Source organism: Pelobates fuscus, chromosome 5 (assembly GCF_036172605.1).
Source record: "Pelobates fuscus isolate aPelFus1 chromosome 5, aPelFus1.pri, whole genome shotgun sequence".
Classification (NCBI taxonomy): domain Eukaryota; kingdom Metazoa; phylum Chordata; class Amphibia; order Anura; family Pelobatidae; genus Pelobates; species Pelobates fuscus.
In genome coordinates this window covers 190,950,596-190,977,973 of record NC_086321.1, presented here as the reverse complement: position 1 = coordinate 190,977,973, position 27,378 = coordinate 190,950,596, and the positions used below count along the sequence as shown (strand labels likewise).

General features: G+C 40.4%; 3 protein-coding genes across 4 annotated transcripts in view; 1 reads left to right on the top strand and 2 right to left on the bottom strand.

Annotated features, from left to right (window-relative positions):
• Window positions 1-329, bottom strand: part of LOC134612162 (microtubule-associated protein futsch-like) — an 87,908-nt gene extending 87,579 nt beyond the window's left edge. Inside the window, exon 1 of the mRNA XM_063456518.1 lies at window positions 192-329. Within this exon, the coding sequence (XP_063312588.1) occupies window positions 192-329 (138 nt within the window). The remainder of the gene's footprint in view (window positions 1-191) is intronic.
• A 164-nt stretch (window positions 330-493) lies between these two features.
• C5H14orf119 (chromosome 5 C14orf119 homolog) lies at window positions 494-12,615 on the top strand. Of its 2 annotated transcripts, none has more exons than XM_063454858.1 (2): window positions 494-631; window positions 11,848-12,615. In XM_063454858.1, the coding sequence occupies exon 2, from the start codon at window positions 11,851-11,853 to the stop codon at window positions 12,196-12,198; it is 348 nt and encodes a 115-aa protein (XP_063310928.1). In that variant the 5' UTR covers window positions 494-631; window positions 11,848-11,850; the 3' UTR covers window positions 12,199-12,615. The 2 variants fall into 2 exon arrangements, with proteins under 2 accessions (XP_063310928.1, XP_063310929.1); XM_063454859.1 differs by having other exon boundaries at window positions 494-642.
• CIROP (ciliated left-right organizer metallopeptidase) lies at window positions 12,598-27,057 on the bottom strand. The gene is made up of 15 exons (XM_063454856.1): window positions 26,551-27,057; window positions 26,115-26,208; window positions 25,978-26,029; window positions 25,750-25,896; window positions 22,323-22,448; window positions 22,108-22,192; window positions 21,284-21,420; window positions 20,747-20,927; window positions 19,017-19,086; window positions 18,847-18,943; window positions 18,650-18,739; window positions 18,409-18,531; window positions 16,424-16,683; window positions 13,367-13,552; window positions 12,598-13,107 (listed from the first exon to the last, which is right to left on the bottom strand). The coding sequence occupies exons 1-15, from the start codon at window positions 26,879-26,881 to the stop codon at window positions 12,876-12,878; spliced, it is 2,211 nt and encodes a 736-aa protein (XP_063310926.1). The 5' UTR covers window positions 26,882-27,057; the 3' UTR covers window positions 12,598-12,875.
• Between the last annotated feature and the right edge of the window lie 321 nt (window positions 27,058-27,378).

Sequence of the window (27,378 nt, the reverse complement as noted above, 5' to 3'; positions counted from 1 at the left end):
TCGGACAGGTGTGCGCATGCTCAGTGCCCGGCCGTGGCTGTCTGCGCATGCGCGGTCTGGCTCCACCGATAGGAAGAGGAGGGGGAGCGGGAGCGCGCGCGCGGAGAGCTTGTTGTGGGGAGTGCGCGTTTCCGCGGTATGTGCCGTTATACCGCGGGCGGGAGGACAAAGCAACTCTCAGGCCCACTTACCCCTTTAAGGCGCTTCATAAGGGTACTCTTTTGGCCGCTTTTAGCTAGTCCTCGCTCCTCCAGTGCCGCCCTCAAATCGGTGACCCGTAGGCTGTCCAGCGGCCTCCCGTCCAGCGTCACGTCCTCCAGCTCCGCCATAATTCGTGCCTCGGATCCCCACTAACAGGGGGGAGAGCAAGACACCGGCTGCGGGGCGCTATACGACCGAGCTCGGCCGATTCCGCTGCGTGACGTCAGCCTCGGGCACTTCCGCCTCTGTGCTCGGGTACAGTCGGAAAATCTCTTCTATTTCCTACTCCTTCCTTCAACGTCACGTTCGGCTTACTGTACAGGCCACGCCCAGCTGCCCGGGGCGACTCGTGTGTTTCCGGATCTCCAGGAGGCTCGGGAAGTATTTGCTTCTAGCGACATCAAGTGGACATTGCTGGAGCTGCACCTGTGTAAGACTCAAGTAAACATCTCCATATCCCAGATTATTGTCAGGACACCATTTTAACATTGTCCCAGTGTAAACCGCTTAAGGCAATTATCGTTTACACTAGGTTTAACAACCAAGTGTTACTTTACAAGAAATTCAGATGAGCTGCTAATAATTGCATGCACACTGTGGTTACAAGCTCACCCTAATTTCATACAGCCCCCTTTTTATATCAGGGAATAGTTTGGTTCGTTAATTTCATACCTAGAGTTCTGGAATCTCGACAGCATTTTTCATTTGCTACACATTAGTATGTTCCAGAAAAAGATGCCCAAACGAGTATAGGTTGCTAACCTGCCAGGAGTAAAGTTTGTGCATGTTGTTTAATATAATAAAGCATGGTAAAAGTGTACTAAAGCACAGTTTTACTGAATACAATTGTTTAATCACATTCCAATAGTGTGCATTGACAGTGATTATACATCAAAGTGTATATGTTGCTTAGTTAATCTTTACTCTGAAATATTACTGAAGAACATGCTTACCCTGGTTATTTTATTTAAAAATAAATAAACTGCATAATGTGGTTATAAACCTTTATAGACGTATTCACTAAACTGTTTGTAAGTGATTTAGTGAAATATTTATTCACCAAATTACGTTATTTGCTTGGGTACCGTTTTTATGTTTAAGTTCAAATAAGCCAGTTATGTTTCTATATCTTCTCGTTTTTCCCCTTGAACTTGCGATTATCTGGTCCAGTGTTTGGTGAATGTTTTTTTCGATTTGTTCATAATGAGTAGAGTACCTGCAATTATTTGAGGCTTTGCACACATCCATATTTTTAAAGAATGTGTTAACGCAATGTTGACCCCATTGCCGTCGTTATGCGGTTATTTATTTGGTAAACTGTACATTGTCAGAAATCGAACAGGGGATTGCACAATGTAGGCCGGTATAATATGTGAAAAAATACTCACCGGCTATTTTATTAAAGTGTGAATATCAAATAATGCATAGCTGTTGACCTATAGCACTTTTCCAGTTCAGCTTTCTATTTCTATTGAAGTCCTAAATCAAGGCAGACTACTGACCGTTTTGAACTTAAAATGTGCTCGTTCTAGTGCAATGTTTGCTCACAAACACATCTGTGAGCAATGATTTAGGTTGAAACTGTAAAATACAACAAAAACTGTGTTACATCAGGACATAAACACACAGGAAGTATCCTCCACCTTCATGCTGTTATTTAGTGTCCTTGTTTAACCCCTGCACAGTCATTGATTGTATTTAGTCCTCCAGGGCTTTCTTTCTAATTAACACATTCTGCAACAGCCTTAACTGAGCGTTTTCTTTCACCTCAAGGATTTTGTTTTTTAGAGGTGTAGTTTTCGATCTCTTTAGCATTTGAATAAAAACCTGTGGTTCTCATGTTACTGTCACTCCCACATTTGTTGCAAACAGAGAATGGCAGAACACAGCCATTGTGTTTACCTTGGCAGTATCGTGTAAGCAATTCTGCCCCAGTGATTACTTGTTACTTCTGTGTCAGAGCAGTCTAATGGTGATATAAATGCATATATACAGCTGCAGTGCTTTATCCAACCTGTACTAGATTAAAGGAGTAGCCTAGAGTCCATCAATGCCCGTACTACAACATAAGGTAAGATGTCAAACCGTTTTAGCATGGTTTGACAACTTATGTGAGGCCCTCCAGGCACATACCCCGCATCTGATGTTCCCCAGCAGGAAAAGGTAAAATGTGTCTTTAGACCAAATCAGCGCCAATGGTCCATGTCTCTGTATATTGGTTGGTTTGTGCACCTTAACCTGATGGAGATATCTTGCTGCTCTGTTCAATACGGGGTATGGTAAATATACCTCTTTGTGTTTTGTAGACATCTTTAACATTACACCAGCAAAAAAGCACTATGGTGGAGAACGTTAAAAAAAAAAAAAGTATCTAATTAAGTGTTTTGTTTTATTGGTGACTCCAAGCACCAAGACCATTTCAAATACTTTAAGTGGTTATAGTGCCTGGAGTCTGTATCTCCAGCATTTCTATATGAAACACTGCACTCAGAGTTTAAAGGAGCACTATAGGGTCAGGGACGCAAACATGTATTCCTGACCCTATAGGGTTAAAACCACCATATAGCCACCCCAGTCTCCTTGTGCATCCCTAAATATAGTAAATCTTACTTGTATTCAAGTCTGCAGCTGCATGCTTTGTGTCTGTTTCCTTTAGACCTGCCCGCTGACATCAGCATTAGTGGAAGCCTGATCCAGTCACAATGCTTCCCCATAGGATTGGCTGAGACTGCTAAAGAGGCAGATCAGAGGCAGAGCCAGCACAATTCAAACAGAGCCCTGGCCAATCAGCATCTCCTCATAGAGATGAATTGAATCAATGAATCTCTATGAGGAAAGTTCAGTGTCTGAATGTTTGGATGCATTTCAGGCAGCCATGACCCAGGAAGGATCTCTAACCACCATCTGAGGAGTGGCCAGTGGAGTTATCCCAAGGCTGTAATGTAAACACTGAATTTTCTCTGAAAAGACAGTGTTTACAGCAAAAAGACTGAATGTGTTGCTCCATCACTGCCTGTGTCATTGGGGTGTCATCAGCTAGACTGGAATTAGAGTTTTGAGCTGGTTAATGTCAATGATGTGCAACTTGCATTGTACAGAATGGCATTCATTGTCTGAGAGCAGTCAGCTGACATTCTCAGCCAATGAATGACAATGGTATCAGCTTCCCACCCTGCATCGCCAAACCACCAAAGTAGCTTTGGCATCTGGCAGGGACCCAGATAACAACGCAAAGAATTGCTGAACAGTTCACCCCATTATTGGGGAACTGGACCAGGGTACTATTCATATCATAACCAGTACAGCAGGCTGTAGTGGTATGATGCTTTGAGTAACCCTTTAAGAGATTTTAAAGCGAAACTGAGAAATTATTCCACCGAATATAACAGTGAAAATTACCTGTAAGTTATGTTGGCCTTTTTCATATAGTGCTGTTTTCTTTTCTTTTTATGTTAATAATTAAGCAAACATCCTATTCCTGTTAAGTCCAGGCACAACTGGAGCAAACATTTAAACGAGGAGGAGAAATATAAATATTTTTCTACAGTAAAAATAGGTTTCTACATTTTAATTTTCACACGATATACATTTGTATGTGTTAAACATAGGAGAAAATTAAACATATATTAAAAGGAATGTACACACCACTTTCACTTAAAGTAGATACATGGACACCCAGGTAGGACTCCTTTTTACTAGGGATCGTCAGATTATCGGTCTGGCCGATATTCGGTATTTTTAGCAATATCTGTATCTGCAAATAGAGATACTGATATTGCCAATAATACATACCAGGACCGCCGGGCCCATGACAAGCCTGGTGGTCCTGGGGGGCCCCAGCAATTGCTTACTTACCTTCCCTTCAGCTCCCCTGTGTAAATCTCGCGAGTTGCCATGGTTACCATGGCAACGCTCCGAGTGGCACGCTGGCCGCGAGATTTACACAGGGGAGCTGAAGGGAGCTGCTGGGAAGGTAAGTAAGCCTTGCTGGTCCCCCAATGCACAGTCCATGCCCCCGGACCACCAGGAAATGACATAACCCCCTCCCTGGCCAAGAAACAAGCAGGGAGGGGGAAATAAAAAAACATATATTTTAATATTTAATTAAAAAAAAAAAATGCCTCCCCTCCCTGCTTGTTTACACAAATTACACAAATTATATACCTACAGAAACACACACACTCACACACACACTCTGCATTACATAAACACACTACACAAATACACTGCTTTCACTATACACATACTACACAAATACAGTGCATTCACTATACACACACTACACAAACACACTCTGCATTCATTATATACAAACACACACACTTTGCATTCATTATATACACACCTCTCACAAAAAAATTTTGTTAATTGTTTGGGTACCTTAATAGACACGGTGTTCTGTTTTCTAATTATATGGTCATTTAACGCAGGGATAGCGCAAGGTTGCCCTGTCAACTAGAAATTTTGTCCTGGTGCCTGGTTGACAGCCCGTTCAGCGGCTGCGGAATCAACCTTCCCGCACCGCGGCAACTGGCTAAGGGATAATGAAGGTGGCAAGTGTGCTCTGCTCCCTCACACATCTTGTAGTGATGCCAGGATACGATGTCACTCTGACCTGGACATCATTGAATGGAGCAAAGCAAGAAGATCTTTTAAATTACAGTGGCCACACTGGACCCCAGGGAAAGGATCCATTCAAGCTCTCCCAAAGTTGGGAGTCTGGGTGGATTTAAATGAAAACCAAATAATAATTTGTGAGTGTTTCAGTGAGTGTGTGTGTATGTCAGCGAATATGTATCGGTCAGAGAGTGTCAAATCTATGAATATGTGTCTCTGCCAGTGTGTGTGTGTGGCAAATTGGTCTTGCAAATAGTTACATATTCTGTCTATAACTGTTCCCGAGTCCTTCTCCACACGGCAGCCACAAGTATCACATATGTAACCTTATTTTATTTTTTTGTGTGTGTGTGTGTATGTATTTACATACATAAACACTGATCAGCCACAGCATTAAAACCTCCTACCTAATATCGTGTAGGTTCCCCTTGTGTTGCCAAAATAGCTCTGATGCATTGAGGCATGGACTCCACAAGACCTCTGAACATGTCCTGTGGTATCTGGCATCAAGACATTAGCAGCATATCCTTCAATTCCTGCAAGTTGTGAGGAGTGGCCTCCATGGATTGGATTTGTTATTACAACACATCACACAGATGCTCAATCAGATTAAGAGCTGGAGATAGAGGCACTGGAACTCTGTCGTGTTCCTCAAATTCCTGAACAATTTTTCAGTGTGTCAGGGTGCATTATCCTGCTGAAGGAGGCCATTGCCAGCCGGGAACACCATTGACATGAAGGGGTGTACGTGGTCTGTAACAATGTCTATGTAGGTGCTACGTGTCAAAGTAAAATCCTCATAAATGCCAGGAACCTGGGTTTCCCAGCAGCACATTTGTTGTCCTAAGCATAACACTGCCTCCGCCAACCTGCCTTCTTCCCATAGTGCATCCTGCTGTCACCTCTTCCCCAGGTAACAACACACCAAAATGTAATTCATCAGACCATGTACCCTTCTTCCATTGCATCATTGTCCAGTTCTGATGCTCACATCCCCATTGAAGGCGCTTTCAGCGGTGGACATGGGCTCTCTGACCAGTCTGATTTATTCACTTGCTGCCTAATGCCCAATACCCTTGACAGATTATTATTATTATTATTATTATTTTATTATTTATATAGCGCCAACAAATTCCGTAGCGCTGTACAATGGGTGGACTAACAGACACATAATTGAGATCAGACCACTGGACGTACAGGAACAGAGGGGGTTGAGGGATGCCATTGTAACGACATAATGAATGTTATTAACTTTACCTGTCAGTGGTTTTAATTTTGTTGCTGATCAGTGTATATTACTTTACATCATTTGACACATGATCATTAAAGAAACACTCCAAAACTTTAACCCCTTAAAAGTCACCATAACCATTTAATCTAATTTAATTGTTTATAGTGCCTAGAGTCCCCAGGCATTGCTGCCTCCCCTCTCATTTAGTGCTGAACCATGTTAGGTCAATTTAACAATAAATTAGTGTCCCTGGCCACCCATAGACGGGGCCCTTTCTGGAGGTGTGGCTAAGGCAGAGCTGACAAACCTTGTAGTCATACACTTAATACCATAGACATATTATACATAGATGCCGCATTGACCGCTACTGGTGCTGATGAGCCGCGGGGCCGCCATCTTGGATCGGTCACCCGTTCTACTCAGTGAACACGGAGAATGGAGCAACAGCAGCTGAGCGGACACTAACCACCGAGCATACCCACGTCCACACTGCGGGACATGGCCATTGAAAACCGGCTGGTGAGAGTCAGCAGAGATCGGGGAGTTGGGGTGCAGCTGGAAGAGATACTTGTTATATAAAGGGCATGACAGGGGTACTGTAAGTGGAATGATGGGGCATGACAAGGAGTACTGTAAGTGGGATGATGGAAGGGGATATAGTAAGTGGGATGATGGAGGGGCATGGCAGGGGTACAGTAAGTGATGATGGAGGGGCATGGCAGGGGTGCTTTGTTCACTGCAAATCACTTTGAAATGACTTATTTATGTACTCAGAGCATGTGTTCTATATATACATTTCAAGGTCCTACTATCAAGTTTTCACTAACATTGTTTTGTACCAGTATTCATTAATTTACACAACTAGAAGTACACATAGACATATATATTTTAGGGTACATGGGTACAAGGGTACATGGTCTGATGAAATATTTTATATATGTCTATGGAAGTACGACCGGCCCAAAATGGCGCCCGCATTTCTCGACCACCAGAGGTCAGTGCGGCGTCTATGTATAATATGTCAATGCTTAATACAGTCAGTTGGAGTTCTGATAGGCTAAAGCAGTCAGCTGACGCTAAACCAATCACAACTGCCCATTGCTGCTTAAGCTAATACTTCACCAGAATGCTTGGTTGTATAGGGAGAGGTATTAGCAGTAGAAAGAGGGAAGTGCTCATGCCATTGTACAGAACACTGGTAAGACCTCACTTGGAGTACTGTACACAGTACTGGAGACCATATCTTCAGAAGGATATTGATACCTTAGAGAGAGTTCAAAGAAGGGCTACTAAACTGGTTCATGGATTGCAGGATAAAACTTACCAGGAAAGGTTAAAGGATCTTAACATGTATAGCTTGGTGGAAAGACGAGACAGGGGGGATATGATAGAAACATTTAAATACATAAAGGGAATCAACACAGTAAAGGAGGAGACTATATTTAAAAGAAGAAAAACTACCACAACAAGAGGACATAGTCTAAAATTAGAGGGACAAAGGTTTAAAAATAATATCAGGAAGTATTACTTTACTGAGAGGGTAGTGGATGCATGGAATAGCCTTCCAGCTGAAGTGGTAGAGGTTAACACAGTAAAGGAGTTTAAGCATGCGTGGGATAGGCATAAGGCTATCCTAACTATAAGATAATGCCAGGGACTAATGAAAGTATTTAGAAAACTGGGCAGACTAGATGGGCCGAATGGTTCTTATCTGCCGTCACATTCTATGTTTCTATCTTTAGCAAAAGCAGCAGGGGCATATTTTAATGCATTTAGCATTAATATATGAAAACATAAAAATGTTTTAATGCTGAATTAAATCCTGGTACCAGAGGATTCCAAACCCTAAAACTAGTTTAATGAGATGAAGCAGATCTAGTGTCAATTTAACCCCTTCAGGACGGAGTCAATAGTGCACGTTCTGATCTAAACAAAAACTGGAATTTGCGCAAATGTCTGTTCAACCGTAATTCACCGCTGTCACATTAAGTGCAGCCAGACTTATTATATATCATTTTGTTCGGGAGAAACAGGGCTTTAATTTATCATTAACTATTCATATGGAACATAATTTATTATGAATAAAATTGTAAAAAAATGTGTGAAAATAAGATTTTTTTTTTAAACTTTTTATTTCCGTCTGACATTTTAGCTGTGAATGTCATAATACTGTTTTACTGAGAAAAAAAAATGCACATATTTGTAATCAGCGATGTTTCACGAGTACAACAGTACCCCCCCCCCCCCCATTAACAGGTTTTATGGTGTTTTGGAAAGTTACAGGTTCAAATATAGAACGTTCCATTTTCAAATTGAAATTTGCCAGATTAGTAATGTTACCTTTGAGACGGTGTGGTAGCCCAGGAATGAAAATTACCCCCATAATGGCATACCATTTGAAAAAGTAGACCAGTCAAGGCATTGAAAGTGGGGTATGTTTAGTCTTTTTTAGTAGCCACTTAGTCACAAACACTGGCCAAAGTTAGCATTCATATTTGTTTTTGTGTGAAAAAAACATAAAACTAATATTTGGCCAGTGTTTGTGACTAAGTGGCTACTAAGACTGGACATACCCCACTTGCAATACCTTGGGTTGTCTACTTTTGCAAATGGTATGCCATCATGGTGGTAATTCTCATTCCTGGGCTACCATACGCGCTCAAAGACAACATAACCAATCTGGCAAACTTCAATGTCAGAAAAATTAAATGCAAGCCTTATATGTGACTCTCTAACTTTCCAAAACACCATAAAACCTGTACATGGGGGGTACTGTTATTTTCGGGAGACTTCACTAAACACAAATATTAGTGTTTTAAAACAGTAAAACATATTACAACAATAATATAGTCCATAAAAGTGCCGATCGTTTGTAAACAACAATGCAAAAAACGTCACTTTTACTTAAAATATCGTTGTAATACAATTTACCAGTTTGAAACACTAATATTTGAGTTCAGCAAAGTCTCCTGAGTAAAACAGTACCCCCTATGTACAGGTTTTATGGTGTCTTGGAGAGTTACAGGGTCAAATATAGTGCTTGCGAACAGTGGCGTACACATGACCCATGGGGCCCCGGTGCGAAAATTGATCAGTGGGCCCCCCATCCCCCGCGCTTACTCTGCGCGGGCCGGGGCCGCAACACATGGTGGCGGGCACCTGGTCGCAGGGGTTGCAGTGCTGTGACCTCTGCGACCGCGGTATGTACTCCAGTGCATGCAGATGCACACACACTTAAAGGACCACTACAGACACCCAGATCACATCAGCTCAATGAAGTGGTCTGGGTGTAAGGTCCCTCTAGTTTTAACCCTGCAGCTGAAACCATAGCAGTTTCAGAGAAACTGCTATGTTTCACTGAGGGTTAATCCAGCCTCTAGTGGCTGTCTCACTGACAGCCGCTAGAGGCGCTTCCGCGATTCTAAGACACTGAACGTCCATAGGAAAGCATTGAGTAATGCTTTCCTATGGGCGGTTTAAATGCGTGTGCGGCTCTTGCCGCAATGCGCATTTGGAGCTGAGAGGCGGAGGGATCCCCAGCGCCATGGGAGTCCGGCGCTGGAGAAAGGTAAGTGCTGAAGACACACACACACACACACTCTCACGAACAGACGCATACACACTAGCTAACAGACACACACATTTAATGACAGAGACACACTCAGCGACATACATACACACTCACTTACAAAACACTCTCACAGACACACACACACACTCACACTCACACACTAACACTCACACACTAACACTCACACACTATCACACACACACTAACACTCACACACTATCACACACACACTAACACTCACACACTAACACTATCACACACACACTAACATTCACTTTTTTTAACTTAATCCCCCCAGCCTCCTTACCTTTTGGAGTGCTGAGGGGATTCCCTGGGGTCCAGTGGTGCTGCTGGGCTCCTGGGGGCCAGCCTCTTCTCCTGGGGGGCCCAAGAGCCGGCCACCTCAGGGCCCTCCGAGGCTGGCCCTGCTGTCACCCCACGGCCGGTCCTGCGGGCGCGCGAGGCAGCATTCTCCCCTGAGTGCTTCCTCTTCAGCTCCCTCGCGCGCCGCGTAGGGATGCCGGCGCCGGAAGATGACGTCATCTTCCGGCTCCGGTATCAGTGCGGTGCGCGAGGGAGCTGAAGAGGAAGCACTCAGGGGAGAATGCTGCCTCGCGCGCCCGCAGGACCGGCCGTGGGGTGACAGCAGGGCCAGCCTCGGGGGGCCCTGAGGTGGCCGGCTCTTGAGCCCCCCAGGAGAAGAGGCTGGCCCAATAGGTACATACCGGGTCGCAGGGGCGGCCGGGCCCCCTGGTGGGCCGGGCCCGGTCGCAGCCGCGACCCCTGCGACCCTGGTATGTACGCCACTGCTTGCGAATTAAATTCTCTGCACTTTCTCCCTGTGTTGTCAGGCATGTCAATCAAATTTTAATTAATCAAATCACATAATTATGTTAAAAGATTACTTAAATATACATGTAGAATTTTAATATATATGCATTTATAGGTATTTAAATTCTACGTGTATACTAATGTAATCTTTTATGTAATTATATGTATGTGTGTGTGTATATATATATATATATAATATTTGCGGTTATTTGTATTTTATATATAGATTGTCATTCTAAGTGTATTTTGTTACCAATATATATATATATATAAATAACAAAATACAGTTAGAATGAAATTACATATGAATATATAATTTAGATTACATTTTGTTTCAATATTTTATTTATTTTATTTATTATTGTAATTATACGTGTGTGTGTGTGTGTGTGTGTGTGTGTGTGTGTGTGTGTATATATATATATATATATATATTGTGTGTGTGTGTATATATATATATATATTGTGTGTGTGTATATATGTGTGTATATATATATATATATATATTGTGTGTGTGTATATATATGTGTGTATATATATATATATATTGTGTGTGTGTATATATGTATGTATATATATATATATATATATATATATATGTATGTGTGTATATATATATATAATGTAACGTCATTCTATGTACTGGTGGACGCATTTGCTCAAGCAGCAGTGATCGGCTTAAAGTGTCAGTTGAGGTGCTTAGACTATCACTGGCTGCCCATAATAAGTAATGCTTCAGAACTGTGAGTATTTCCGTGAAGCGTTAGTCGCGATGGGTGCCCAGTAATAGGCTGAGAGCTCTGTTGAAACTCTAAGCCTATCGCTGGTGCTCGAGCAAACTCTTCCACATTTGCTGAACACTACATGAATGGAAACTGGAACAGTTGACTCTGCATTAAACTGTGAAAATTGTTTAATTGAAATAAGTCTCCATATAATATATGCTGATTTGCTTCTATTATGGATGAAATTTGAAATTAGCTTTAAATTCCTACCAATGCTCAGTTCATGAATAACCCTGTCAATGCCATGCATTTCCTTCTGCTATACTGATGAGTGTTCTAATGGCAATGTATTTTACTACTGAAACAAAGTTTCATTGTAATGTTCCCCACATTTCTATTAGTACTTCATAACAAGTAATTGTTCCTTGAACTGGTGAATATTTCCCTTTGCATTATTTATGGGATATTTTACAGAATGTGTATGACTTGTAGCAAGTTTATACAGTTGAAAATGTTATCACTGTATTATGCTTGACTAATTAGCTGATATTTTTAGTTATTGTTCAACTTTTACTCCGATATAACCACTGTTGCTTATTTTCAGAGTATTTGAGTATTTCTGAAGTTATTTCAGAACTGCTTTTGCATTGACAATCTATCATTTGTTTCAGATAATGTCAGAGGAGGATAACCCCATCTCGTACATCCCTTCTCAGGAAATGCGCTGTGTTCTGCATTGGTTCTCAGGGTGGTCAGAGCCTCAGCGTAGTCGCTTCATGGAAGACCTGCTTTGCAAGGCTGTTCCTGGAAAACTATTCCTTCTACTAGAAGGACTGAACTCACTGCAGCTAAATGCTCCACCACCCAGTCTCTTTCAGTGTCAGATGAAGCTCTGGGATCAATGGTTCCAGGGCTGGGATGAGGATGAGAGGAATGCGTTCTTGCACCGTCTTGAGCTTCAGGAACCTGCGTTTGTAGCCAAATTCTACCAGGAAGTGGCAGGAACTGTGGGCAAGGACTGAGAGAAGAGCAGCCAGGAACAGAGATTGTGGCTCTTGGGAGGAATAATGGTTAGTGTGAGCAAAATATCAGCCAGCTGTGTTTGCAGAGAGTTTATGTACTAATATATTACTTGATTTGTGCATATTTCTCATTAAACCAAGGTCAGAAATTTATTTAGTGTCGATTATTACACTACATAAGAGTTTTTTGCACTTCGAAATAGTTTTTCACAGCTGGCTAAAAGGGAACTATAACAATATCTAGTAATCTATTCTGCAGTGCAGAACCCTCCCTTAACTACGTGTAATGGTTTTGAAAGTACCATATATGGAATAACTCCTGCTTGCCTTGATTATTTCCTTATGTACTATATATATCATATCCACAAGAAAGGCTGCACTTTACTGTCTTCTTTAAAATTCAAAACTCTTTTATTACGTATACATTAAAAAAGATCAACGTTTCAGCCCCATGTTGGGATTTCCTCAGGATCAAAAAAAGGACATATGTGGATATTCTATGTGAACCAGCCAGTAGACTTTGGCACCCGGCATTTACCAAAACAGCGTTAGTGCAAGAATTGTGTGTGTGTATATAATTTTTTTTTGTATTATTTTTTTTTTTGGTAATACTTTGTACTCGTTATACAAATGAACTTTGTAGCGGAATTAATTTAAATAAGCAACAATATTCTTTCCTATGCCATACAACGACACCAAGGTGTTCCCTTCTGTTGTTTCGGAATATCTTCTTCATCTACAACCTGAGATTGATAAATATCATGCACTATCAGAGATTGCTTCTTGTGTCTTTTCCATGCGAGCATGAGAATAAATATTATGGGGAAAAGTGCACCTAAACAGGCCCATGTCAGATAAGTATTTGTATCCACATTTGGATTTAAGGTGGGGCAACTGTGGTCCAAAATCCTGAAAAAGAAGAAATAATGGAAACTGTTGTGAGCTATGTGATGATTTTTGTAAACTGGTTCAATGTGGTTTTACATACGATTTCAAATAAGCAAACAACCAGTTAAACAAAATGTTAAATGACAAAAACATATTTCAGAAAAAGTTTGTCTCTGTAAAAAAAAGAAAGGGGGAAAAAAAAGGTGAGTTTTGGTGAGACTGTAAACAAATACAAGACATTACATTGGACAATAACGATATGTTTGTGTTGATATCTGACCTGATGAGAACTGTTGAAAATTGAGATGAATTGTACATTATGGATGGAGTTCCAGAACAGGCTAGTTTGAGCAGAGCTAAATGAGATGGTGTATCTAAATTATGTCCAGGGCAGTCTTCAGAACCCACAGTTGTTATAAAGAAAGAGAAGACTAGATCTGTCCTTGGAGTGCCTTGTAGGAGACATCTGTAGAAACAAAATATTGTTTTTCAACTTTGCACCTCCACTTGCAAAATATTCTCTTTAAAGAGATACTTTTTTTTTTTTTGTAGTGCAATGGCATAACAGTGCAACATTATAGCACAATATGCTAGAAAAGCAAAAAAGATGGTAAATATTGCAAACTTCACAAAACTGTAAATCTGCACATTTTGAAATAAATGAAGTACGGTAGTGTACATAAACAGCAAAGTGTCTAAATAACCAAAGAGAGTAAATAAAGACATTAATCTACGCAATGTTTCAGAATAAAGATACATTAACCACAGGGAAGCTTCCCAAAATCAGCAGGAGAATAACTGAATACATGCTACATGAGGTACCAATATCAAGCCAGCTTGCTCAAGGATATGAGACCGTCATCCTAAGCCCAGGCTAGGTAAAATGCAAGGATTTACACAGGATTACCACAACAAGGCAGGTTTATCAGGCTTAGGACAGCATCCACGCCAACCCAGAGCACAATCAGGGACTAACACCAGTCCTCCATGGACCTGGCAAGGCAATGTGGACCGTTCCATCCCCTTTGGGGATGTGCAAAGGGACCCTGGCATATCCTGTTGTTTGTTGTCTTCTGCATATGTGGGCGGATGTATTGAGGGCTTTGCCTGTATGACTTTCGGCCTAGGTCTTTGCGTGCCTCGTTTTTGCCCTGTACAGGCCCCAATAATCCTCTTCCAAGCCGCATGTTGGTGCATGCTCCAAAGGGTAAATAACAGGTTTGAAGAGGTCTTGGTGCAAAGACCGCTCATCTCAAAACTTGTCTCTGATGTGATCAAAGGTTGATAATATTGCAGCCATAGATAGGCCATGTTGCAGGGCTTTTGGCTGAGTGGCCAACAATCAACCGCTGTCCCCAACGGCATCTTGTGATCTGAACGGGCTAACAGCCTCCTCGGGGGGGTCAGGGATAATTCCCACTGGTCTGCGATTGGAAAGAGGACCAAGGCCAGTCAGGGATCAAGCAACTGCAGAAGATCGGCTACCTCCTCCACCTCAGATTCTCCCCTAGACTTCAAGGTAGTCTGATAAGATCCCTACCCACCAGCAAGGCTCAGACCAAACACCCGACAGAGTGCTCCCCAGGAAGTATACATTTTAGAGGAAAATAAGACTAAGAATGTAGATTTACAAGAAAAATTATAGGCTTAGTCTGAGGAGCTCCAACCATGTGCAACTAACTCGGGTTGGCTATCAGACCACACCACCCCAAGAGATACATTTTAATTCACCAATTTACAAACATGATTTCTGGAAATGTTGAAGCTATGCACTGCTCTTCCTTCTCTTTTAAATATTTAAAGTGATGCTCCAAGCAACAAAAACGTATTACATATGTTATGGTGCAAGGATTTCCCTGTTCATTTCTACCTTCATTACTTACAATATAGTTGGTGAAATTAAGTTGAGTCAAAAGGTAAGGTAAGTAAAGTTTAGTTTTTCAAATTACATATATCAGTTGTTATAACAAAGTAACAAGTAGTGAAATGTACCAATCTACCACAATAAAGTGTGGTGCCTTGACAGAAGTCAAGTGAAATAAAAGTAATATAAAATCATAACAGACCAGATTACTAAAATGTTCCAGTCAAAGACACCTTGGCGAACACTAAAGAAACTGGGGAGGTGGCAAGTGAGGAAAAATACAGATTAAGGAGCAGTGCACACAAGAAGGTTTACATTTTTCAAGGCTACTTAAAATCGCCCCCTCCTCCCCATTTTATTTTTTTCTGAGGAGAGGAAAGATAAGCATGAGAAGGAAAACATAAAGTAAATAAAAGTATTGAAAAGAAGTGGTGAGGCAGACTTGTGCTCTTGTTTCCATTTACACTTTCACACACAGGGCACACAATGTATGTCATGTATATTTCCTACACTTGACCAGCTCAAGTTGGTCAGATAAATTTTCCCCACAATACTCACCCTTACCTCTGTGATCTTGCGAGGCCGCTTTCACTATTCCCGACATTCGGTACTTTTAGGTCGGTTTGAAATTTTATTCGAATGAATGAAATTTCGGTCCGATCCGTGCTGCGGCTACATCTTGCAGCCACTTAGTAGATGGCTCCCTAATACCGTGAGAATTAGGGAGCTATCTACTAAAAGGCTGAAAGGCCAAGATTGGTCTTTCAGCCAACTTTACTAATACTATGTAAAGATTACTTAGTATTCGTAATTAATCTGCCCCTACTCGCTATATTGCGAGTAGGGGCATGTCTAGTAAACAGTGAGCAGCCTGTTGCTCACTGTTGTAAAAAATAAATAAAGCACCCCCACCCCCAATAAATGGCCCCATTGTGGGGCATCTATTAACTAGCGTGGGGGTGTACATAGTGTCTGGCTGGTGGGGCCCTAAATGACCCCCCCAGCCCCCATCCATGAGTGGCGGGAGGGCCCTAAATGATAATGGGGAGGGTTCCTATTGTCCGGCCCCCATCCGTCGCCAATAAGAGTGTTCTGATGGGTAAATAGTGTGCTTTACCGCTCATGGGTGGGTGCCGGGGGGGAGGACAATAGGTCTTCCCCCACCCCCATCATTGTCTTTTAGTGCCCCCACCCGCCGCTCATGGTTGGGGGTATGACACTATGTCCCCCGCTAGTTAATAGATGCCCCACCATGAAGGCTAGTTACTTTTTAAACGGTGAGCAGCCATGACAGTGCCTCTTTAAATGTGATATTCAGATTGAATTCTCACATCTGTAATAAACTGTGTGGTTAATTTTTTTAAAGTGGCAGATAGAGGTCCCCACGGGAACATTCTGGTGATTACTTTTACAGCTGTACACCACTTTTCGTAGGATACGTTTGTAAATATCTTCTCTACATGCAACTCTTACCTTCTAATGCCTGCCTTTTGAGCAATGACCACCAGAACCTCTTCCTTTAATTGCATTGTCTCCTCAGGTCTCCCTTTCATACTTTTAGCAATAATCACCTGCACGTTGAGTTTTGGACCTGAGATAAACTTGGTTTCCTCTTTTACTGCCGCAGTTGATACAAGAGGAGAACTTCCAGTAGATACTGGTAAAAGTAAGTGATTGAATCCCATACATAGTCTGCCTAATGGGCAATGCAGGAAACCATCAAAACCTGCTACCTGTGGAAACAATAATATTTTTTTAGGTCATTGAACATTTTGGGGTTTCAGTTGTCTTTCAACAATTTTCTCAATTACAGTTATCAAACAAGCCAACCTAATGGAATATATCCCTTGAGCTAATGGAAGCTCCTGCTTAGGAGCTTCTGGCTCTCTGACTGAAGTAGTGCCTGAAAGGATTGGCTCCCATCAGAATCCAAGTAAGAACTAAAAACATTCTAAAATTGGTTGACTGCTTACAGCGGGTGAGATGTTGAGTATAAATTCACCCTTTTTGAGTGTAATATGGGCCGTCCAGGCTTGCACAGGTGCATAACTTAGTCAGGCTAGTGTGTAGAAATGATAAGTCCTGTGTTGTTTAAATGTTTGAGAACATAGCACACGCATTTATCGATCAGTCTTAACAATTTCGTTGCAAAACAAATCTTTTTCTTGGACATTATTACAGTACACACATCTACATACTTTATATGTTGTTGCATCTTTTTTACCAATTCACTTTTGTGTTTTTTCAGTTTATATCGCCTTACATATTTTCATCTTTTTCTTTTATCCTATGGTCTTAAACTTTTTATCGTTCTGTAACACAACTATAAAATATTTGTTCAATTTACAGCCAACCAACATTTTATAAGAAATGTTTTTTTTCTACAGTTTACATTTTGACAGTCTGAACTCTGAGGCTGGTATAGATTACATATTATTTACTAATTATGTGTGACATTAAAATCTGGTTAGGATTTAGAGAGCCATCTCTGGGGCGGACATCAGCACTTGTACATGCTGATACACATGATAAATGATGCTGTGTAGTATGCGCCATTTTTATGCTACATAAGGAAATTCAATCCATTATTAGAAGAGGAATCCCAAAAGAACTGTCTGGAGTTCCTCCTCCATCACATAAATACTACATGATGGACATGGATCCAGTGATTCTAAAACTCCTACTACCTGGATATTTCAGTTAAAAGGGCAAAAGAATACATCTAAAAATACATAATGCAAAGCTGAGTGTACAAACACTGAACTTCAAGTGTCTTACTGATGATCTCTGTTGTAGTTTGCACCTACATAATGACCAATCAAAAGTTCAAAATTGAATATTTTCTCTACACATCTGGCTGGAGCACTGCAGAGAAGAAATTTTATTGTCCAATGATGTGCCACCACATCGTTGACTGTGCATTATTCCTTGTTGCATGATAAGTTATAGCTTTTATTACTTTCACATTTTAGAGAGAGAGCATGAAACACGGTCTGTTTGTTATGTTAATTGTTCTACAGTGATTAACATATTTTCAATATTCCATTTCTGCTTTTTACAGTAATGTTTTCCCCTCCCGCGGGTGCGATCTATATAATTTTAATGAGTTTGCTGCAAAAATTATACAAGAGCCTAATGAGTATACGAGAGAAGGTGATTAATTAGCATGTCTGCCACCTATGCAACTAACAGTGAGTTTTGCATTTTTACATGTGCATTTTCTGTGCAGTTTTGGTTAAATAAAAACTACAATGATTATTATTCTAATATATGCACTCTTATTTCAATTTTCCTCTAAAAGCTCTTTACAATAGTCAATATGTTAGTGAATAGAATAGTAAAAATCATTATAATGTCCATTTAAAATTATTTATATTTTTGTTGAGTCTTTAAAGGCTGATTTGTTTGGCAGGCTTAATGTTAGTTAATAGTTCATTATGCCATCTTGGTTTATTCACCTGTATCCATTCTCCAGGTGGACAGTCTGTCCACTCTGAGCCTTGAACTTTGACCTGGAAACTGTTTGGAGCCATGCACCGATGTAGATAGCAGCGACCTTTGACCTTTGTCTGGCGTGCTCCCTGTAACATAAGTCAGAAGCTGTGTGTGAATGGCATTGTATGGGTCAGTGTTATTCCATATTGTTGTTCCTGTGTTCAGTGATGACAAAAGACTACAACAACATTTTAATTTTCTTACTTCCTTTGTCAGATTGGAGAAGAAGCAGCGACTGTTCTGGTCATATATCTGTTCTTGTGCCCTTTCTTTTTGTGGGAGCCAACATTCACCCTGCAATAAAATGGTTTAATTATAGAGCAGTCACATGGTACAGGAAATGATTGCATACAGTTGGGGTTACTATAATATATAATGGTGTGGATGAGCAAGGTACTCACTCCACTTGAGAGAGGCTTGTATATTCGACATCCTTCTAGGAATGAATCAGTGGAGCAGACACCTTTGTCCAAGTGCAGATGATGGCAGCCAATCTCACTGAGGGTAGAGTGATGGTGTTAAAATAGGTCTATAGGACATGTAGTATATCTGAGACAGTGCCCACAATTACCTTCCTGTGCAGAAGAATCCAGTAGAGGTATCATTACATTTGGTGGGAAGGCCAAACGAATGACCAGCCCCTGGAAGAGAGAAGAGGAGACAGTTTTCAATTTACTGTAGAAGGAAGGAAGGAAGGAAGTTTAAAGGGACACTGTAGGCACCCAGGCCACTTCAGCTCATTGAAGTGATCTGGGTGCTGTGTCCCTTTTGCACTTAGTACTGCAATAGAAAACTTTGCAGTTCCAGAGAACTGCAATGTTTACATTGCAGCTCTAAGTCTGCCCACAGTGGCTGTCTACCAGATAGCAACTAAAGGGCTTCCGGAATCGCAATGGACCTCTGGTCCGTAATCTGACGCTGGACATCCTCACGCTCTGCATGAGGACCTCCAGCGTCAGATTTTTTTCCCACATAGGAAAGCATTGATTTAATGCTTTCCTATAGGGAGGTCTAATGCGTGCGCATTTGCCGCGTATCTGTATTAGAGCCCGCTCATTACGTGAAGGAGGAGGGGGCAGAGGGAGCTTTGACTCGGCGCTGGGATAAGGTAACTAAATAAAGGGTTTTTAACCCTTTAGTTACCAGGTAGGAGGGAGCGCGAGGGAGGGGGGAGGCAGAGGGATTGGTAGTGCCAGGAAAACAGCTTTGTATTCCTGGCACTAGAGTATTCTTTTATAGGACAGCCAATACCTCAAAACTAGTTTTGTATATAATAAATAACCCTTTCATTAACTATTGAAAGGAAATAGATTTATGTAAAAAAATTAGGAAAAACTCCTCTATACCTTTAGTATTTGGTTGCAGTGATCTGAGTCATTGAGAAGCACCAGGGGCTCAGAGAGCTCTTAAAATCATCTGCACCTCAGATGTAGACTACAACGCTCCCCCAATGAAGTGAGGGGGCGCAGAGCCAATCAAGGAAACCTTTTCACTTCCCTGCCAACTCAGCGCCCCCTCACAAACCAAGCAGGCTATACGTGGCTGCTTATTATGAGTAATAGAGCCCTGGAAACAACAAATGAACAGCAAGGAATAATCTTGCAAAGCACATCAGATGCTGCCAGTAAGATGCTCATCGCAAAAGTCAGATTTAGGAAGGGACTAACAACCTTCATTTTAAAGCGTGTTCCAGCCAAGGTATCTCTAGTTCCCCTCCCACACGGACATTTGTTTTCTCTTAACATTCCTTTTTTAAAGTTTATCAGGTCCCTCTTTGTTTCAAATAGTTTTCACTAAAGGATTTGTAAACATTTCTCTGCACTGCCATATTAAAGTTTCTAAAATAGCGGCGCCTGAACATTTGACCTATTGCAATTACCTGGTCGTGTAAAATAATGCGCATGCCCAACACACTAGCGGCTTCCACCAACCTCAGTGTTGATTCTCGTGATTGTGCAAGGGCCAACACAGAGGATCAGTGGTGTGCCGCTTCACGAAGTGATGCAACATTGTAGGAGGTGAGTATACACACAAAGCTCCACCCTCTATCAAAATTTTTAAACTAGTTACAAATAAGGAAAGTATATTCTCTTTAAACGCATAAATGTCAACTGAAGACAGAAGCAGAACTGTTTACCAGGCAATGCCTCATGAGAAAGCATTTAGCAAATCTGTAGAATTAATAAGGTGAAAGCCTCGCAGGGTCACAAAGGGGGGTAGAGTGTCTTAGAAGTTGTTATGAATCTGTCTTTGTCTTGTTTGTTAGTGCACTTTCTGCCATGTTAAATAAGACTTTCTCACCTTTTCCCCACACCAGCTGATCAATGATGTTTGTATTGACACCATACCATCCCATGTCTTTGAAGGCAGCCAGTGTGATAATATCCAGGTGTGTGAGATGAGGTGGGCTGAGTGAAGCTGTCAGGGTGGACCCTTGTAGGACCCGTGCCTCCCAGTGCGAAGAAGCAGAATGTGGGAAGTCCTGCAGGACAAAACAGCAAACTATGACAACCACACAATAAACTGTACTATTCACTGGATATTCTTTAGAAATCAGAACGTTAAGTTCTTTAAGTAACTATATTCATGTATGCTATAGCTCAGTGAAACGATACTGGCTTATACCTCTTTACAGATATTGTCTCCTATTCTATTTCTAGAAATGGGTTGCTCTGCTATATTACAATTGGCATATGCATCACAAATGTTTTATAATGCAGGAATGGGTCATGAAGCTAACACTATATATGTAATTTGGGTCTCTGAGAAAAAATCCACCAATCTATATAAACTGAATATGCCTTGTTGGTTGACATGGACCTTTCATTTATTTATCACCTTATTCTCAAGTGGGGCACCCACACGTCCACCACCCAGGTGTTCTCCCATTTTACGCATAACTGTAGGAGTGTAAATCCGGAATTGGCCATTCTCATCTGTATTTGCAACGCGGGAACGAGATGAGCAAATATCTCCTGTGTAAGAGGGGAAAACAGAAGAAAGATTTCTTGTTAAGGATAGAACAGTGCTACGATGTGATGGTTATTAGAATTGATTAAAGGTCTTGTTTAGATGGTTGTTGTTAGGCGTTTTAATAAGAATAGGGATGATGTAATATAGTATGTAAATACAAGTAAAACTTGTTTGGCTAATCTATTATGTCCATTTACTAGTATCTCAATTTGGCAATTGGCAGTCTCTTTTGAACAGGATTGCCTCATGCATACACAATGGAGGCTTAAGGGGTTTCATTGAGACAAAATTTATACTCCAAATTAAAGAGTATAAAATCATGGATACCTAGGATTGGTAGACATGCATGTAACAAGACAACCCTCCTAAGCAGGGATTTATTGAACAAGCTCAGTATTCCAAGTGAAAATCTGATGGCTTAATTGATTGAAAGATGTCAGCTACTTCCTAATCTGGTTATAACCCAGGGACAAAGTGAGTATTTTCGGGTTTTATGTGTAATTAATTATATAATGCATTACAAATTCCATCGTTAAGTTCAACTTGAATCTTACCTATAACATGAACCACTCTTTGAAAGAAAATAGGTCACTTGATAGGATGAAAGTTAAGATATCACTGGTGGTATGCAAAAGATTGTAGAAAAACAGATTGCACTAGACTAGTAGATTAGCAATGGTTGGTCTTACCTATGTCATAAAGATCACAGTCTATCCAACGCGAAAATAGATTTCTGGAGAATCCAAGAGCATGGAGTAACTCATGGAGAGAAACCTATGATGGGGGAAATTGAGGGTAAAAGAATTATAGATGTGGACATGGACAATTATAGAAAACATTGGAGCAGATGAGAAAATAATTTAGGACAGTGCACATTCAGTGAGTTTTGTGTATGTGATCTTACTTGCACAACATGACTGTGTTGATATCCTTCTTCTTTCAAATGTTCTGGACAAAACACAATGATTCCAGCAAGAGGGCGTCCAAAGGGGTCCAGTTGACAGTAGGAAGCGTAGGCAATGACTGAAGACTTAAATTTGATACGTAACATAGAAATGTGTAAGTTTCCATTGTAAAATAGCAACTTTAGTATTCAATATTTGTAACCTTTTATCTTGAAACCTCAGTATTGAATATATATAAGTATTGTACATGGTAAACCTTATTACTGGATCATAAATCCAATAACCAATATCATTAGCTTTAACCCCTTAAGGACCAAACTTCTGGAATAAAAGGGAATCATAACATGTCACACATGTCATGTGTCCTTAAGGGGTTAAGTAAATAAAAATTGAAGTGCGTGGTTAATATATTTAGATGACTACCCATGCAAGGATGCATCACAGAACATTTTGCATATGCACATATATTTACAACTTTGGCTTCATGTTTTTGTCCCATGCATACATTTTGCCAAAGAAGTGTGGTACTCCACCCCTACCCCCCCCCCCCCCCCCTTTTATTTCCACCGATTATAGTCCTGCAACATGAAATTAAAATTCCTTTATTTTGGATTTTATCATTTAAATTACACATCTTGTACATCACTGGTTCAAAATATTTTTTTAATTGTGATATCATGAAGACCAAGGATTCATCAAAACTAGTTTGATAAAAAAACATCAATCAGGATTATGTAATGAAAAAAAAAAATTAAACCCAAACTTTAAAAAACATCCCCTAAAGCACATTAAAATACACTCTTAAAGGGGCTTGATGGGCCCATGTGATGCTGCTTTTATTCTGTGCACAAAAAAATAAAGAATGTAAAATACACTCTTAAAAACAAACGGAAAGAATATGACACAAATTGGGGATCATGCTACCATTCTGCGTGCTGTAAGATGACAATTTTGCACAGAATATACATTAGCCATCCTAAAAATCTGTTCTGAGCTGGCTAATGACTTTGCCAGAGGTGGGGGTCAGTGGTGGGGGATGGGGGGGTGGGGAGAGGGGGCAACTAAGTGGTTAATCTCTGCATGTGCAGTGTTTAAAAGCAAAACACAGCACATATCGACTCCGCAGGATTTATTTTATAAGAAAATAATGAGTGTGTTGTAAACAGTGCACCTATAGATTAGGAAAACAAATCAGAGCTATCAATATTAATATAGTTTCAATCATTTCTGCTATGTGTGTACATCGAGTTTCTTGGTGATGACAACTCATATATATTAAAGTAGTTCACACATCATTACCAAATTGCTCTACACTTCCACACCTTTGGATTTCTAGCTTCCTTCTTAGCAGCAATGTGTGGGGGGAAAAATAACCAGTCTCATTTATGTAGAGAACAGCAGTAATATGTTCTTTACTATTTGCTCACTTGTGTGGGTGCTATTTTAGTGGTTCCTTATTGCTTGGACATGTACATAATATTTTCCTACTACCTAAATTACATTACAAGTTTCTAATAAAGGTGTTTTGAAGAATTTGGTAACTTAAATAACCTACTACCATGTAAAAATGCTTGTATTCCTGTCACAAAAAGTTAGTTGCCATGGTTAATTTAGACTATTATTATTAATATGTTATTATTTATATAGCGCCAACAATCCGCAGCGCTTTACAGTGGGTGGACGAACAAACATGTAGTTGTAACCAGACAAGTTGGACACACAGGAACAGAGCCCTGCTCAATGAGCTTACATGCTAGAGGGAGTGGGGTAAAGTGACACAAAAGGTAAGGATAGTATTAGACTAATGACAGTTCAAGGGAGGAATCAGTCAGGAGCTATTAACAGTTTAATTGATACGCTTTTATGAAGAAGTGGGTTTTAAATGATTTTTTGAAGGAGTGGAGACTGGTTGAGCATCTAACGGAGGAGGGAAGGTGCAGCCCTCAAGAAGTCTTGAAGGCGAGCATCAGAGGTGGGAGCACGGACAGAAGATAGACGTAAATCTTCAGCAGAGCGTAAGGGCCTAGATGGGACATACTTGTGTATTAGGGAGGATAGATAGGTGGGAGCAGCATTATGTAGAGATTTGAAAGCAAGAACCAGCATTTTAAATTAAGCCCTCTATCTTACAGGAAGCCAATGTAGGGACTGACAGAAGGGTGAGGTGCGGGCAGACAGGAAGATGAGCCTTGCCACCGCATTAATTATGGACTGTAACGGCGCAAGTTGGGAGCATGTAAGACCACTGATATTAGAATACAACATTTCTAATACATCAAATTACTAGATTTACAGAGGTCGATTCCTTCCCACATGGCAATTTCATAGTGAAACAGTTTAACTTTGTTTGAATTACAAGAGTAGAAATTATTTATGTACAGAACCAGTGGATATGTATTTTACAACTTCTAAAAAGAAATATCTACAACTATAAGAAAAAATTGAGCATAGAGTAGTATTGTATGTACACAAATTTATAGCTTGTGGATTATTGCACTCACAAAAATAATTTACTTCTGGGCATATTTCTCAAGACTGGGTACATAGATTCTTCAGCCTTCTCCCAATGAACTGAGCACATAAAACTAGAAGGGGCAAACACATAGTGCAGGATTGCCAAATACGAAAACACACTTTAATATCAATTTCACTTACAGGATAACAAGTGGATAAAGGCACATCAAAATAATCAGTCATCAAAAGCTCCAACCCCACGGTCCAGGAGAACCAGGCACAGGAATTACACTTTTCTTTTCAAAAGAATAAAAAAATAATGTACCCAAAATCACATAAAAAATATAAAATGAAATAGAAATTGCAGCCCTCGCGTTTTGTCCGATTCATTCAAAAATCTTCAGGGGAAATAAAAAGTCACTCCTTTTCAAAAATGACCAGCACATTTTTTTATATTTATTTTTTGACTGCAGTTTAATTTTCAGGGTCAATTTATATTAAAATGTGTTTTCGTATTTGCATGTGTTTGTGTATTTTCTAGTTTTATGTGCTCGGTTCTTTGGGAGAATGCTGAATTATGGGAGATGTGCCTACAAGTCAATAAATATTTTATAGTGTGTGGTGTGTGTACGTGTACATACAATACTGCTCTATTTTGTCTTATATTTGTAGATGTTTTGTGGTTGTACTTATGTTATGAAGATTTAGAGTCTTGATATATTACATTGGAAGGTGTATAAAGGTAAATTATTATAATCCCTCCACACGCTTTCTCACTGGGGGTATGAGTGTCTTACATATTTTACAACTTCTCCAATCTGATTTCCTTAGTTCACATCCATATTATATATGAAGGTGCATTTCCATTTTTTTTTGCAATAATTTAGCATCCCTTTTAAATAAGCCTTCGACCTATTATGTTAAATACTATTGGCATTTACAAACCAATGCTTTAATACATTGTTTACTAACCTGTGTTGCACATTTTTCTGTTTGCGCCACTCTGACATACAGCAGGAAGTCTGTACCTGGAATTCCTGCTCCATCTGGAGTTACAACACTTGGCTCCTGACCCAACTCTAGCCACACTTCAAATCCTCGTAGGTGAGAATCAGGTATCTAGGAAACAAATGGTCCAGTTAGTTACAAGATGGCAGAAGAGACCACTGAATTCTAAATCTTATTTTGCGTCACACTTACTATGATATCTAAGCAGGTTTCTCCCCGATAAGACTTATTTAAAGATCCACACCTGGGGATACAAAAACAGTTTTTTAAAGAGGCAAACATAATGTAATATTAAAAAAAAAAAATGAAATCATGATACATTTACTCACTTGTTATAGTTTGGAAGTGTACTATTTCGCCAGACAGAATGACAGAATTTCTCAATATCTCTGTTCAGCAGAAGTGGTCCTTCTACCCTATGCACTACAAAAGACAAAGAAATGTCTCGATTATGGGATTTAATGAATAAACTGAAATTCGGTTACCAATATTTACTCAAAAATATGCAAGTTGGGGATTGTATATTTTTAAATATTTTTTAGTACCCACTGTTTAGTAAAAACATAACTACTACAACATTTATAGTAGTACATGTCCCTGGGTGCTCACAATGAATCCTGCTCCTCAATACCAAGTAACTTAGAAACCCTCTGCCCTGCCTTCATGCTGAGTTCTGTAAATAATTAGTTACACTTATAATTAGCACTTCTTTATTACTACAGTCATATTTACTCTTATTTAATCCTGGGCCCTGGAATCTCTTACCTGAGAGCACACTGGAAACAGTCCTGGTGACGTCTAAGATAGCCTTTTGCAATTTATTGCTCTCGGCTGGAGTAAGCAGGACACTTTCTCCTTGAAGGTACCATGGGGTGATTCTAAGAGGAAGGAAAGGGGTGCGGTGGACATCACGGATATGTAAGTGAGAGGCATGGGGAGGGATAATTGGAGGGGACACCACTACAGTCTCTCTCTGAACAGAGTCATGAATGCAGACAGAAGAACAGAAGCCTGTAATTACAGTCAAACTCAGCGCGTACAACCAGCCTGGAAACTGCATAAAGATAGTTCTGATGACAGACAAATGTCTCTGCATTCCAAGAAAGCAAAACTGTGTCTGTTGAAATTTGCTGAGCTTTTTGTTAGGGGCAAGTCCATTAATGCACAGCTACATATCACACCGTCCAATCAAGTGACATTCACACCTTACTGCCTGCCACTATCTCCTGTGCTGAATTAAAAGAGAGTTGTTAAACTGGTTTCTGTATCCCAGGAAGTTAATAATCAAAAGAGAGATAGATGAGCAGAGGGTTTGCAAGAGCAGACAGCGTGACAGAGAGACGGGGGAGGTACCCCCCCTTCCTGTGAACATTTAATCTAACTGGATAAACAACACGCAGGTTTATTTTTTATTTTTTTCTTTGCTTTCATCCCAAACTGTGAGGCCCTGTGTGAGACAAATTAGTGCACCCTTTCCAAGAGTACACCTCTTCTGTTAGCCTGATGCAAATGTGTGCACACACACTCACTCAGATACACACATACAAAAACATTTTGGACTTATGGACCCCCCCCTCTCCCTCTCTTTAGCTG